The sequence below is a fragment of the Electrophorus electricus genome, chromosome 3 (genome assembly GCF_013358815.1).
Source record: "Electrophorus electricus isolate fEleEle1 chromosome 3, fEleEle1.pri, whole genome shotgun sequence".
NCBI classification, from domain to species: Eukaryota; Metazoa; Chordata; class Actinopteri; order Gymnotiformes; family Gymnotidae; genus Electrophorus; species Electrophorus electricus.
Window position 1 is genome coordinate 26,965,001 of NC_049537.1, and position 15,000 is coordinate 26,980,000.

The window sequence follows — 15,000 nt, forward strand, 5'->3', positions numbered from 1 at the left end:
TTGTTCAAAGGGAGGAGAAATCCATAACTTCCAACACCTCCTCGCTTCATGCCCTGGACAGCTGTCAGGGAAAAATGATGCCGTGCCCCCCCTCCCCTCCCCCCAACTGTCTTTTCTCATCTCATTTTCCACACCAGGCTCTTATTCCTCCTCTCCCTTTGAAGGTGCACCCCCCCCCATTGTTAAACCAAGCTTTTCATTTTTTACTTTTGTTTCTCTTTTCACGTTTTTTTTTTTTGAGGGAGCGCACGCAGTTCTGATTTTCACCACTTTTTCTTTTTTCCCTCGCTAGCTTTTACTCTGTCTCTCTCTCTTCAAACCACTTTAGACTTATCAAGAGAACCTTTTGTCATACTCGGGCAAAGCAAAGCTGTTCGGTTTTGACGTCAGACACCCTGGGTTGAGATGGAAAGCAAAACAGTAGGAAAAGAAGTGTTTGGCTTGCATCTGACATGCCCTGACTGTCACATAATGAAGCCATTTGTTTGTGACTGTGCAAAATACATATCCATATTTTATCACAAATTACATAAATGCATGAATATTGAATTACTTGAATAATTAATGAATACCTTATGGGATTGGTTCTCATAAAATGGGGCATGACACATGAGACAGCTGTCATCTGTGAGAATCTATAGAGGTTTTTTGCTGTCCCAGAAAACAGTTGATTCCAAGGGCATCTCCAAGAAGCATGTTTGTTAGAGGTTATTTTGTTTATATTCTCTTACACCTTATTGATCTTTCCTAATTGCTGAATGTGTCTCTTTAATGAATATATACTCACGGGTCCCTGGAATCAGTAAACACACAAGTTGCACAGTTCATTTACTCAGAACCAGCAGACAGCATGGCATCTTGCCATGACTTGTAAGGACGCAGTGTGCTGCGTGTATGAGCTATGCAAGTCATATGCCAGCTCCACCAACATTAAGAAACTCCTACATTATGAAACTGCACTTAAAATAAACCACTCTTTGCACTGAAAGTGCATCTGCTGACAGAAAGTTCTGAAGATAGTCAAGGATCTACTGTTTTATAAATACCAACAAACTGGCATGTAAAGCCTGATGTTCTGGGATGTTCTGTAACATCATTTATGCTTCTCTTGACATTGGCTTTGTTCTGCAGTTGAACTACTGAGTGGAACCTACTTTATTGCTCTGTTCTGCTTCATTGTTCTTTTAGAGCCCTTCATCTTCTCCTCAGCAGTGCTTTCCTTATCATAGACCTTTGACCAGAACCATTACTGAGAGTGTGTGGGGTACAAGTGCTAACTAAACCAGCCACAAATGCAGTGCATTAGAGTGAAAGCTGAATCTCCACAGGAAGCCTGTGATGCTTCACACACCAGCTGAGGCCTTGTGAGATAACAGCGCTGGGAGGTGGCAGCTGGTGTAGGTGTTCAAGGGACAGGCAGCTCATGTTGAATGAGAGTCTTTATTTGTTTAAATGTTACCTTGAACCTAGCCACAAATGTAAAGAGAGAGGAAGGGATGATTATCTGAAATCAACTAAAAATATCTCTTGATCATTTTAGTGATGTGGCTAGTCATGTTATAGGAGAAGGTTTTGAGCATGAATTCAGTGATGCAGGATATTGTGTGGCAATTAGCATTTAATGGAAATGTAACCTGCTTGCTCTCAGTCTCAGTTAAATCTCAGTCAAAGTGTAGAGCTTGCAAAGTAGTCAACATTTCTGGGCTCAGATTTTAGATTTCACTTCACCATAGCAATAATACTTCATTCAGTGTTCACTGTAGGTCAATGCAATGTCAAACTCTGATCTGCTTTTTTACAATTTGTCAGCTGCCTTGCAATCCTCCATATTAATTAGCATGAGTCCTTTTAGATGGACCCCAAAAGAAAATAAATGCTCTGAAAATTATCCTTTGTTTGTAGCTTAGTAGGAGCTTATTCTGGCAATTGTAGTCCTATCAACAAACAGGCTGCTGAAGAAGTAAAATTTAGCAACAAAGCCACATCAGTAAATTAACAGCATGTATAAACTGGACATTCAACTTCATAGTGCACTTTAAAATTAGTTCTTTCTAAACACAGGAACAGATAGAGGTTAGAGACACTATCAGTGTCAGCCATGGTGTGGCTTCTTCGTTCCATGAAGCAGTTTTGGTATCAGGCAGATCACCTGAGGGCACACTGGTGGTTATTGGGGTTTTTTTTGCCCTGGTGATCAGCTCTATTGTTAAATTTAGAGTTTGTTCGCACTCTGGCTTGCCATATGGGATTGTAATCAATACCTGCTTTGGAAATGCAGAAAAAAAACAATGTAATTTATCCTTTGAGTATTGAATTGTGTCTAGCAGTTAACACAGTCATACCGTTGGATTGCCTGTTGCAAAGTCTGGAGTGTCATGTATTAAACAACTGCATTGTTGTTAAAGCAGAGTTGTTTTGCCGCCTGTACTAATGTTTGATCTCTAGAGCCAGGCACCATTTCCAATTTGTTGTGATTTTTAAATATTTTTAAAGTAGAGTGCTAGGCTCAAATTTGAATTGGTGGTTTTCTGCTGATAGGACTAGAGCCTGATATGAACAAAGCAGGAACTCATAAAACCTGTCATATAGCACAAGTCAATATATTAAGGCAAGTTAAAGAATATGTGGTTCAGTTTCCTAATGTTTGATGTTTGATAATAGTAAATTAGAGGAGACATTGTGGTATAGTTACATACCTAAAAATACTTTTGAAGTGAATAAAACTTATCTCATTACAGTGGCACTCATGAGCTATATTAGGCACCAAGTGAACAGTCAGTTCTTCAAGTTGAACATATGCAGTAAAAATGGGCAAGCGTAAGGATCTATGATAGGCAGTTGACTGGGTCAGAGCATCTCCAAAACATCTCCAAACATCTTCAAAACATCAGGTTTTGTGTAGAATTCTTGTGTAGAACATGATCCATGGAAGGACAATTGGTGAACTGGTAACCAGCTCAGTAACGGGGGTTGGAAGTGAAGGCTAGCCCATTGGTTCCAGCAGAAGAGCTACTGTAGCATAAATTGTTGAAAACGTTCATGCTGGCTATAATAAAAATGTGTCAGAACACACAGTGCATTGCAGATTTATTTGTATGAGGCTGCATAGTCACAGACTAGTAAGAGATCCCACATTGGCCCTGTTCACTACCGACAGCAGTTACAATAGGCACACAAGCACAAGAACTAGACCATGGAAGAAGGTGGCCTGGTCTGATGAATCCTGTTTTGTTTTACATCATGTGTATGGAGTGCACGTGTGTTGCTTACCTTGGGAAGAGATGGCAGCAGGATGCAGTATGGGAAGAAGGCAAACCAACAAAGGCAGTGTGATGCTCTGGACACAGTTCTGTGGGGAAACCTTGGATCCTGTCATTCATGTGACACATACCATCAGCCTAAACACTGTTGCAGGCCATGTACACCCGTTTATGACAGCAACATTTCCTAATGGTAATGGCACACTCCAAAATTGTCCAGGAATAGTTTGATGGCCTCAAAATTCCCCAACATGGCCTCCAAATTCCGCAGATCTCAATTCAATCTAGCATCTGTGGTATGTGCTGAAAAAACAAGTCACATCCATGGAGGCCCCACCTCACAACTTACAAGACTTATAGGATCTGCTGCTAACATCTTGGTGCCAGATACCACAGGACACCATGGGAGGAGTCCATGTGAAATCCATGCCTCAATGGATAGGAACTGTTATGGCAGCACAAGAGGGACCTACCCAATATTAGGCAGGTAGTTTTAATACTATGACTGATCAGTATAGATAAATAAGTCACAGATAAGAATATCATAAGTGGGACTTTGAATTCAGCTATGCAGATGAGGATTCTATCCTGCAGATGACAGTCAGGTCACAGTCTCTAACTGTATACCTAAGAGGTACTTCTAATGTTCAAATGTGTTTTAAAAAAGTATGTGCTGAGTATTTATGTATGAGGTGTGCATCTGAGAAGTTAACAGAGAACATTTGACATAAACCAACAAATTCACTGAGGTTTGTGAGAAACGTTCCTCGCTGCCTGAGGCTGCAGATATGCCTTTCATCTTCCACCAATGAAATCAACCTCTCTCTTTTTTTCCTGTTCATTAAATCCATTTGCAGTCATACATGTGGCTGATAACCTCGTCATATTTACTGGCCTCCTGAAGTTATGACTTTGCTATGGAGTGAAAGGAATTCATTGGAATATGAAATGAATGAGGGATTATTTTCAAAACAGTTCCTCTCTGAGCATCTGCATTTTAATTTAATATTTGAATCTTAAAATTAATTTGCATTTGGTCTCTGAAATGACTGAGGACAGTCACTGTAAATATGAATTGTGGGAGATGGTATCACTTACAGAGCAAGTGACCCTATGGCAATTTTATTTTGGATAAAAAAGGGAGGAAATTCAATCTGTTCTCCCTCAGAAACCGAGGTTCACCCACTACGACTGCTCTACAGGGATGCAGACCTCCATTGTGTTTATCTAAGCTACCGTGGTTCAGCCCGCCCCCCCCAATACCAAGCACAAAATGAGAGAATCGACATGGTGGAGAAATGAAAAGAATATGCCAGCTCCCTTTTGGAAGCCTTTTCTCCATTTTAACCACTTCTGAATAAAATGGCTAGTTTAAATATTGCATAATACAAAAATGCAATATATTATGTTATAATGAAACTGAGCAGTCAGTTTAACTGTTTAACTGCAAACACAAAGGGCATTAGCTGTTGGCAAAAAATGCCTGTTAATAGAATTTCATTTCTTGTCTTGGAATGTTGTTTGTCCAGCCAATTGTCATGTTGTCAGAAGGAAAATTTGTGTACCTATGTCATGTTTTTGCATATCTACATTTAAATGCTTGTTTTCCATTTGGACAGCAGAATCGAACAGAACCTCCCCCATTGAGGAACTGTCAACTCTCTCACATAATTATATTTGTTGCTAGGCAACGGAGCACAGTCCTAGACACTTCCGTGGTCTTGTCTGATAGGATGCATGCTGTTGTCCCAAGCAGACTGATCTATGCAAATGATGCGTGTTAACCCATGTGTCAGTATGCTGAACTCCAATCTTCTTCTCTAGTGCAGACTCAGGATAAAGGTGTAATGGCACTGGGATGGTCACCCAAAAGACACACTCAGCTTACCATGCTTTTTGGCTTGAGCATGATTGAGTCTGGATTTCCTCCAAGGCTTAATGAAATCACTCCCTCCATCGAGTGCCCTCCCTCTCCACCCTGTTATAGCCCCCACTTGCCCTAATTTCTGACAAAGTAATGCCCTAGATTCCTCCCAAGACTCGTTATTTTGAGACTCTAAAAGCCAGGGGGATAAGGAGATGAGAAGCCCCTTGTTCAGTTGTCAAACTTTAGATTTACAACTCTAAATTTGAGGGTTTCTTTTAAACTCATTTTTCTTTGATTTAAAGCTTTTTTAATGGAGTTGTTTTGAAATATGAGTTGTGCTCGTGCATAGTCCACACAGTTATTCGCCAATGCAAATTCAGCCTTGGGCAATGATACATGTACATTATTTATTTCCAAGGGTAACTCCCACATGTTCATGCGTAAACCTAAGTGTATGTTTTAATTAAATATCTCAGCATGAAAGTGACACCTTTAGCTTTCTGAGCTTTCTTCCTGGAGTATTGCTGATGGTTTTTGCGTAGAAATGAGACCGTGGAGCTTGTCCTGAGCACACAGCAGCTGCTGGTGTGCAACCCATATCCACCTCCCTGTGCCTGTCTGCAGGCTTCTACAGGTCCAGTAAGGACAAGCCCAGTGATGGTAGTGTGCCACGACTGGGTCAGTAAGAACTACGTCTACAAACTGTGTCCCTCTGTGGCTTCATATTTCACCACAGAGAAATGTGGTTATAGTCTGACTGCTTCTCTGCTAATCTTGTTTTGTGTTTCAGCTAATTAGATCACCCCACTGTACACACACACATGCGCGCGCGCGCACACACACACACACACACACAAATCAGACATCAAAAATTACATTGTTCAGAAATCCTGCTCCTCCCCACCGCCCTGCTAATGCTGACTACAGGGACCTGTTGTTGTTATAAACCTGTCCATATCTGATTATTGTCATTCCTGTATTGACCTGTCACCTGGATTGCATTTACTCTGTCTTCACAAACTGAAGTGTTGGACAGTGAGGTTTCTCGTACCTTTATTGGGGAAACGGAACATTATGCTTTGGACTCTAACATTGTCAAAGTCAAAGTCAAATTTATTTATATAGCGCTTTTTGCAACAGCTGTTGTCACAAAGCAGCTTTACACATGTCTGAGTCCAAGCCCCCAGTGAGCAAGCCAAGGGCAACAGTGACAATGGAAAACTTCCTAAAACATGAGGAAGAAGCCTTGAAAGCAACCAAGACTCAAAGGGGGTGGCCCATCCTCCTCTGGCTGACAACGGACACTATATAGCCACTGTACAGCATTGGTTACAATGAAATACACATTAATTGGCTTACATAGGTGGATGGCCTCTTGCTTAAAGCTGTTTAGTCAATAGGCTTATTCCTGTCAGGGCAACAGCCTTTTGGATTGAGCCGTGAGTGAATGTTTCACATCCACAGACCACTGAGGAGAGATGTGATCGGAGGCCTGTCTTTTGTGCCCCAAACAGCTGGTGCAGGGTGGGTGGGCCAGATGGCCAAGAAGACAGCTTTAGCACAGCATCACATTCGACACCAGCATCTTGGATGAGGGATTCTTTCTCACTGGCAGACCATGTGGCCATTAAGGTGGAATACCATCTGCATGCAGTACTGTGTGGGTTCAGGCAAGTAGTGGCCTGAATTACAAAAGCAGGGGTCCAGGTTTAAAAACTTGAGCATGAACCACTCTAAGAAACTAAATTAAAGATATTTTCAAGTGAATAAAGGTGGTGGTGTAAACAGTGTTTATTTAATATCAATGTAGCTGTTATGAATACTGGCTTGAACAATATCATTAGCTGTTATGAAGACTGGCTTGCTGGAGTCTCTCATCAAAGGGAAGTCTTACTAAGTTCATTTGATGACTTATTAAATTAATTCCAATAGTATCATCCCAATGGTATCAAAGAGAATTAAGCCTTGCAAGATATATTTGAACAAAGTAAATTTGAAAAGCAAAGTATGTACGCATATTTCACATTTTGCAGAAGAGCACTCTGGAAAAGTCACATAAATGAGGAATAAAGAGGTCATCTGTGATACAAGATCATTGGTTAAAAAATGTAAACATTCCTCAGAAATTTGAGCTATACCATCTTGTGTTTTAGCTTAGTTCCTGTATTACCTGAGCACAGCAGTGACTGTCTCATACAGTTAGACTCAGTCCATTAGACCAGGATCTGTAGTCCTACAGACTTTTGTCCTGTGCCCAGATGGGAGTGGGGCCTATTTAAAGCTTGCTGTGTGGCACACATTTACACTACTACAGAACCGGGGAACAAGCCCGTGCCTTTCCAGGGGAAAGACTGGGGAACTGCACTCGCTGCAAAGATCGTGCAGGCGTAGACAATTGCAGTGGCCCAAATTCTGCTTACTGCTCATAAGTAGACCAGAACATTTGCATGTTATTCTTTGTTATGAGTCTTTATTTAATTAGGGAAATTGAAATTGAGACCTCAAGCAGCGATGCTCCTCTTCCTCAAAAAAAAGGGCGCTTGATGTATTGTTTAGGCAAAGGCCTACAAACCAGAGCTTTTGCTCACTTCTGAAAAGTGTCTCCCGTTGCTTTCCTTCTCAGAGCTTCCAGAGAACTGGACGGACACTAAGGAAACCTTGTTGGAGGGCATGGTATTCAACGTGAAGTACCTGGGCATGACGCTGGTGGGCCAGCCTAAAGGAGAGGATATGGCAGCTGCTGCCATCCGGAGAATTGTCACCACGGTCAGTTACCGCAGTTACGGGGACCAGCAATGTAAAGGCCTCTTGCATGTGCACTTGTTTGTACTAAATGTCTGCCATAGGAGCAATGGTGGTGCAATATACCCTACTACTTGATGAGCAAAAGAAAATCATGAATTTGATTTTTCCCAACAAGCCATGGGGTAATGTGATTGAACTACTTTTTAACGTTACCCAGATTAAACATGTTTTGAGTTTTATGGATGTCAACGTCCCTCGATGCCGCACAAATACATGTGACAGCTTTTTTAAGAGCCTTTCCCATATAACTGTTTCACTCTGTAATGCTCAGTTATACTCAACTATTGGTTGAGTCTCCAAAACATGGTAGCCAAGCTGATATCACTGTGTGTGCCATGCAGCCCTCTGGAACCACCACCAACTACAGTTCCCAGAAGTCTCTGGGGAGATCATCATCCCCAGTGTACTAATCCAGCATACCTGTGCATCATTACAATCACATTTATATATGCTGCTCACATGCTTCCTCATTGCGAAATATTTCCTCTAGTTACCTGAACAAACTGAGCGTTGTATATTTATCTACTGTTTAATTGTGTATTGACCTTTTAACGTTTATAGTCCGTGAATGAGTTTTGCCTTGCACGTGTTACTCCTGTTTGCCTGTCTTACTCCCTTGCTTTCGGCTACTCTGTTTCTGGATTTGGATTTGTTTGCCTCTCAGACTTTCTTTCTGGGTTATTTCCTAAACTGTTTGTGAAGTTAATACATTGTTTGCCGTTTGTCATCCACAAGTATCTGACATGTCTTGCTGCGTGACAGTGTGAGGAACATATAGTAGCATTGACTCTGTGTGTACAAAAGTAATAAGCAATGTCTATATTTTCTTTTGTTTTGTATTTTCACTGTTATAGATATTCAGATTTATACAGGACATATTGTGCTTAATTGGCGTTGCCAGTAGACAATTGTTTGTGAAGGTCAGCTCGGTCACCTGGATGGTATGATGGAAAAATGTTTATTCCATTTCTCAGATCTCACTGCGATACAAAAGTTCCACTGAATGTGTTTTTTTCTTAGCATTACAGTGACCTGTACATGCATGTACACACACACACACACACAATGCTCTCTGCTGGAACCCCTCTTTGTTCCTCAGTGTGTAAGCTAATATTTTTTTGAAAGAGCTCAATAGCCCAAGACACCACTTCTAAATTGGAATCAGAATGTAACCTATCCGGGGCATTATATCAGCACGGATCGACTTTAACAAGGAGAAAAGAGAGAGAGTCATAAATTTCTCCCTATTCCTATTGAAATGGAGCCGCTCGAATTGGCGCATGCTTCTGAAGTCATATTTACCCCATGCTTGAGCACAAAGCTTTGTCAAGATTGTAAAGAGGGTGTCAGGACTGTAGAAGGTGTGATAGCAACTGCCTTTCTCCTTGTAGCAGAGCAGAATATGTGTAAAAGAGAAACTTTTACTACAGAAAAACTTTGACTGCCACAGTTCGAGAGACACTAGCATTAGTCTACATCTCATTGAGGCTTTTTCCATCTGCACATTGAGTACTGTCTCCCAGGCACTGCAAAGACCCTCCAGATATGGTTTACCTGATTTCCTTGTTTCCCTTTGTCCTTGAAAAGTCCCGCCTCTTTCTCTGTCTCTGTCTCTGTCTCTCTCTCTCTCTCTCTCTCTCTCTCTCTCTCTCTCTCTCTCTCTCTCTCTCGCTTTCTTTCTTGCTCTATTTGTCTCTCTCTCTCTCCCCATCTATTTCTCATTTCCACTCTGCCTTTCTTTCACTCTGCTTGTGAACTATACTGTATTTCCATTTCTCTAGGCTGGCCTTGTTTCTGTATTGTCTGAACGTATTTCAGAATCTCTTCAGTAAGCTGTTACACAGTGTTACTTTTATTAGATATATGTATTTTTACAGCAGATGTAAGTGTGTTTATGCTTGGACACATGAGACAAGCAGAAGTTTGCACACTGTAATAATATGATTATTATCAGATTACCTACTAATCAGTTTAAGCATTATGTTCCTTATAAGCTCTTGTTGTTGATTTAATGGGTGTTGGTTTTGAATAACTGAGCATACTCTCTAGGTTATATGTCTAGTGGTATTTGGAGGTTATGTTTGTGTTTTTCACTTTAACAGGCTCGTGCCAGTGCAAAGAAGTTCCGGAAGGTGACCCTGACTGTATCTCCTAAAGGAATCATCATTACGGACACAGAGACCAGTGACCTCATTGAGGATGTGTCTATTTACAGGTAGCAAATCAGTGTTACAGCTAATTGCACTTTCATAAAGACCCAGATGAGCTTTGCTATCTAACAAAAAGCAGCAGTAAAAGCGTTGGTTTAGACAGGTTCAGCCAGTTACATGTTCTGTTTTGATAGATGTGTTGTTCAGTATGCAACCTAACTGGAGCTTTGAAGGATATAGTGCTCAGATGAGTGCTCAGAGTGCTTCCACAGCTGTTTTGGGATATTTATTGGAATTCTTTCATTTGGTTTAGTGGGCTTTTTTTTTTTTTTTTTAGAGCAAATTTACATCAGTCAGAAATCACATCAATATTTAATTAATGTTTTTGTTGGCTTAATAGTTGCTGGATACATTAACAACATTTTGCAAAAGGAAGCCATTACCTCTTTACCTTTTAACAATGTTCAGCAAAAGAGATTTTGCAAATATAGCCGCTTTGTGTTTATTTGTTGGTGATTTTACAAAGTGTTACTGAAGTGGTGCTTTTGTGTGTTTTGTGAGTGGGTTTGCAAGCGTTTGTGCATGTGCGTGTGCATGTTTGTTTGTATGTGTGTGTGTGTGTGTGGGGGGGTATATGTGTGTGTGCTTTTGTGTGTTTTGTGGGTGAGTGGGTGGGTGGGATTGCAAGCATGTGTGCGCGCATGTCTGTGTGTGTGTGTGTGTGTGTGTGTGTGTGTGTGTGTGTGTGTGGGAGGGGTTGAGAGGTACTTAGTAGAGACTGTCTGCCTGCTGATGTCCCCTTATCAGCAGCAGCAGAGACACAGGCACTAGAATCATGAATGTCTCTCATGTCTTTCATCATCAAGCCCCAGGAGACATCCTCCCTCTGCTCCTTTCACCCTCCCATCTTTCTCTTTTCCGTATCTTTCCCTCTCTCTCCGCCTGTCTGTCCTAGCACGCTGTGGCCATGCTCCTGCCAGCTCTCACTGCCAGGCACCTCACTTCTCTGAGCCCTTCTGCCTGTACTGTTTTACATTACTGGGGTGCTAAGAACATAGAGGACTGAAATTGGTAAGGCACTCCACTGGCCCTTCAGGTTATTTTCTTCTCCTGAGCTCTTGGCCCAGGTGAATCGTGTCCTGAGAGAGAGCACATCACACCCTGGAAAAGTGCACCTCTGTGCAGATCATGGTCAGTGCAGACTTTGATCGAAGAGGATTAGCCTGACTTGAAAATGGTTTGAAAACAAACATAGTGGTGCCAGAGGGTAGCTTTTTTCAGCTCATATGAAGATCGCATGGTATTATGGTACATGCTGTAGGAATATGTATTAAGATCCCACAAATAAGTAAAGGAAATTTTAGTTAAATGTAATTTGATATGCTGCAAATAAATAATTCAATATTTGTTTATTTACAGTCCTAAGGCTTAGTTTTAAGGGCAAGGAATACAATATAAGAGGATTGTTAAATAAATAATAAATGCACACATTTTTTACCCTTAATACATGAAAATGTAAGTGACAAAAACATGTCACAAACTGATGATAAGAGTGGACGAACACTGGGAGGAGTTTCAGTGAAACCCAAGCATCCCTTGCACTTCTTTTTGGGTCTTTTAAAGCCATAGTAATCCATTGTTTTTCTAAGACCATAATCCTCTGAATATTTACTCATCACAGACTGGCTATTTAGTAATCTGGTAAAAAGTAAGAAGGTAAAAGTGAGGCTTTGGCTTTCAGGAGAATATCTATGTGTGCATAATTATTGGGCAACCATTAGTGTGCAGAATTATGCAACTAAATGGAAAACGTACATTTTCCCACCTCACTTGTTTATTTTCATCTATTAAAGTGAGAAACAACTCAATTTACAAATAAACGTTTCTGACATTTAAAAAATAAATAAATCAGTGACCAATATAGCTACCCTTCTTTTCAATAACAGCCATAAGCCTTCCATTCATGGAGTCTATCATTATTGTAATCTGTTGACAATCAACTTTATGTGCAACAGCAACCTTAGCCTCCCAGACACTGTTCAGAGAGCTGTACTGTTTTCCTTCACCCATAAATCTACCATTTAAGAAGGGCCCACAAGTTCTCAATAGGGTTTAGGTCAGGTGAGGAAGGGGGCCATGCTATTATTCTTTCATATTTAAGGCCTTTACTGACTAGCCATGCAGTGGAGTACTTCGATGCATGCGATGGAGCATTGTCCTGCATAAAAATCATGGTCTTCTTGAAAGATGCAGACTTTCTCCTGTACCACTGCTTGAAGAAAGTTTCTTCTAAAAACTGGCAGTAGGTTTGGGAGTTGATTTTGAGTCCATCTTCAACCCGAAAAGGTCCAACTAACTCATCTTTAATAATACCATCCCATAGCAGTACCCCACCTCCACCTTGCTGTAGTCTGAGTGGAAGTGGAGCTACCTGTTACTGATCCAGCCACGGGCAGTTAATTTGCATCTTTTTTTCTCAACGCATTTTTGCGACCCTGTTGAAAATTTGCAACAAAACATTTGATGGTTTTGTGATCACACCCCAATATATTGACAATTTTAAGATTGATACATCTCTCTGAAAGACTTTTCACTATTTTCACTATTTTCACTCAGGCCTATTTTGCCTGAGTAAAAGAAGCAGCCTAATTATGCAGACCATTATATAGGGTGTTGATCTCCTTAGGCCACACCCTCCCTCATTACACAAATACACATCACCTGATATGCTTAAGTCCAATAATCATTAAAGTTTATACAGCTTGGAGTTGGAAAATATGCATTGAAATGATGATATGATTAAAATACTCTCTTGCCTAATAATTGTGCACGCAGTGTACACTTAGTTTGGAGTTTGGAGTTAAAGAAGTAGTGGGAATTCATATTCCCTAATGCATTTTTAAAAAGAAAATATTATGATATTTCATTTTAAAAAGCATTTAAATTTGGCTCTAATATATATATATATATATATATATATATATATATATATATATATATATATATATATATATATATATATATATATATATTAGAATTTGCATATGAATTTGTTATGGTAACTGGTTTGCAAGGCTGTTTTATTTTCCCAAAGCCCAAATCCTGCTGTATATTTCGCATGCTGCCTGGAGTGAGACATTAGGGCTTAGTTTGGTGGGGCTCCCACTGTGACACTGTGTGTTTCCTGTGCTAATGTGCTCAACTCCAAAGGCAAGCCTGTTGCACATGATGGAGCAAGCAAGCTGTATCTCACACTTTGCCTATACTTAAACTATGTTAGCAGTAGCTTGTTTATATATAAGTAATTTAATAATATAAAAGCCAACATGGAAACCTGTCAGAACACGGAATAATTAACCTCAGCATGTCCAGCTTACTGGACGGTAGTCCTACATGTTGAGTCTAGAGATTTGCTCAACTCAGTTCTTCGGTGATTTACCCTGGGCACATGCTGATTAGTGCAAATGGCTTTGGCCGTTTTTACTCTCGTGACATTTATGTATGAATTGTGTGCTGAGTGGTGTTGAGGTGGGCACGGCTTCCCTGCCTGGAGGCGGTGAATATGGAGTGCATGCACAAGTGTGAAGCCACAAACTGCAGGAAGCTCTCAGCTCAGGTGCAAGGTACTTACCAACTGACCTGGATTCTCCTGTACATTTGCCATATTGTGGATCCCATTACTGTGCACCAAAAATAGTGTATGTGAATATAACATGTAGAAATATCATGAGTGTCAACCTGAAACACCAGTGCTTGAAGGGTTTGGATGGTTTGAATTAAACCTCCTCATCATCATCATCACATAGGGTGAGCAACTGTTTTAGGCTGTTATTTGACCTCCATTCTCTTTGGCCCCAGCTCTTCTGATTTTTAGGGAACACCACTGATGAAAATAAGCTGACTGACCATACACCAACATAGCGAGACAGAAGACAGAGCGAGGGAGGGGGAGAAGAGAAGAAGGAGGAAAGGAGTGGGAGGGAGGGAGGTAGAGAGGAGCTGGGTGTCTTGGGCAGAGAGGAGCTGGGTGTCTTGGGCATTGCTATTCAGGTCATGTGTCAGAAGCAGTGCAGCAACAGTTGTACTCAGAGTGAGATCTAAGCCCTACTTCTATCTGAAAGAGCTAATTATCCCACAAGCCCCTTTGAAGAGGAGCCTTACAACTTCATAGCTCCACAGTGTTCCACAGCTGAATATCATATGGGAAATATTCACCTCCAACTATTTTTACTGCTGTCACATGACGTCCACTGTCTCTCCTATACTTGTGAGTTAAAATTCTCTTTCATGATCATACCAGAACTTCTTAAATTTAAAAAATCAAACACATTTTTGAATTCCATGTTGCAATTTTAACTTAGCATGAATGCAAGAAAGTACATTTCTTCACATCACTGAAAACCTAAATGCTTGCCCACATATTAATATTTTCTAAATAGTAATGCATTTTAAATAGTCTGTGTACCAGTCTAACACTGCATACTTATTACATTCTAATTTAGCTAACATTGTGTGTTTGACCATACACCCTTTACTCAGCTCTGCGAAGACTTCCTGTTAGTTTAACATCAGACAGATCTCAATGCAGAAATTACGATTCAGTTTTTAAGATGTGTGCTAGTACGTTATTAGTAGGCACTGAAGTAACAATGTTGGAACAGCATCACGGAAAGTAGAAGAAAAAAAAAATTTAGTCACTTGGGGCCAGAGACTTTACACATTGTTTTTGCATAAATAGATTAATTTTTAGATTTATGTAGTGCTTATAGCAATAGTGTCACAAAAGAGATGGAATTATACCATGGAGATAAGGGGCATGTTGAAATCATAGCTCAGGTTCAGCTGGTAATCAGTGCGCTGCACATATCGTGTTTGTATGTGTTTTGTAGATCTCTTCAGCGACCCCCATCATGCTCAG

General features: G+C 40.5%; 1 protein-coding gene across 2 annotated transcripts in view; it reads left to right on the top strand.

Moving 5' to 3' along the window:
- Positions 1-15,000, top strand: part of si:dkey-71h2.2 (low density lipoprotein receptor adapter protein 1) — a 30,798-nt gene that overhangs the window by 6,552 nt on the left and 9,246 nt on the right. For both annotated transcript variants that reach the window (XM_035524696.1, XM_026998035.2), the window contains exons 2-3: positions 7,751-7,893; positions 10,035-10,147. In XM_035524696.1, coding sequence (XP_035380589.1) covers positions 7,751-7,893; positions 10,035-10,147 — 256 coding nt within the window. The remainder of the gene's footprint in view (positions 1-7,750; positions 7,894-10,034; positions 10,148-15,000) is intronic.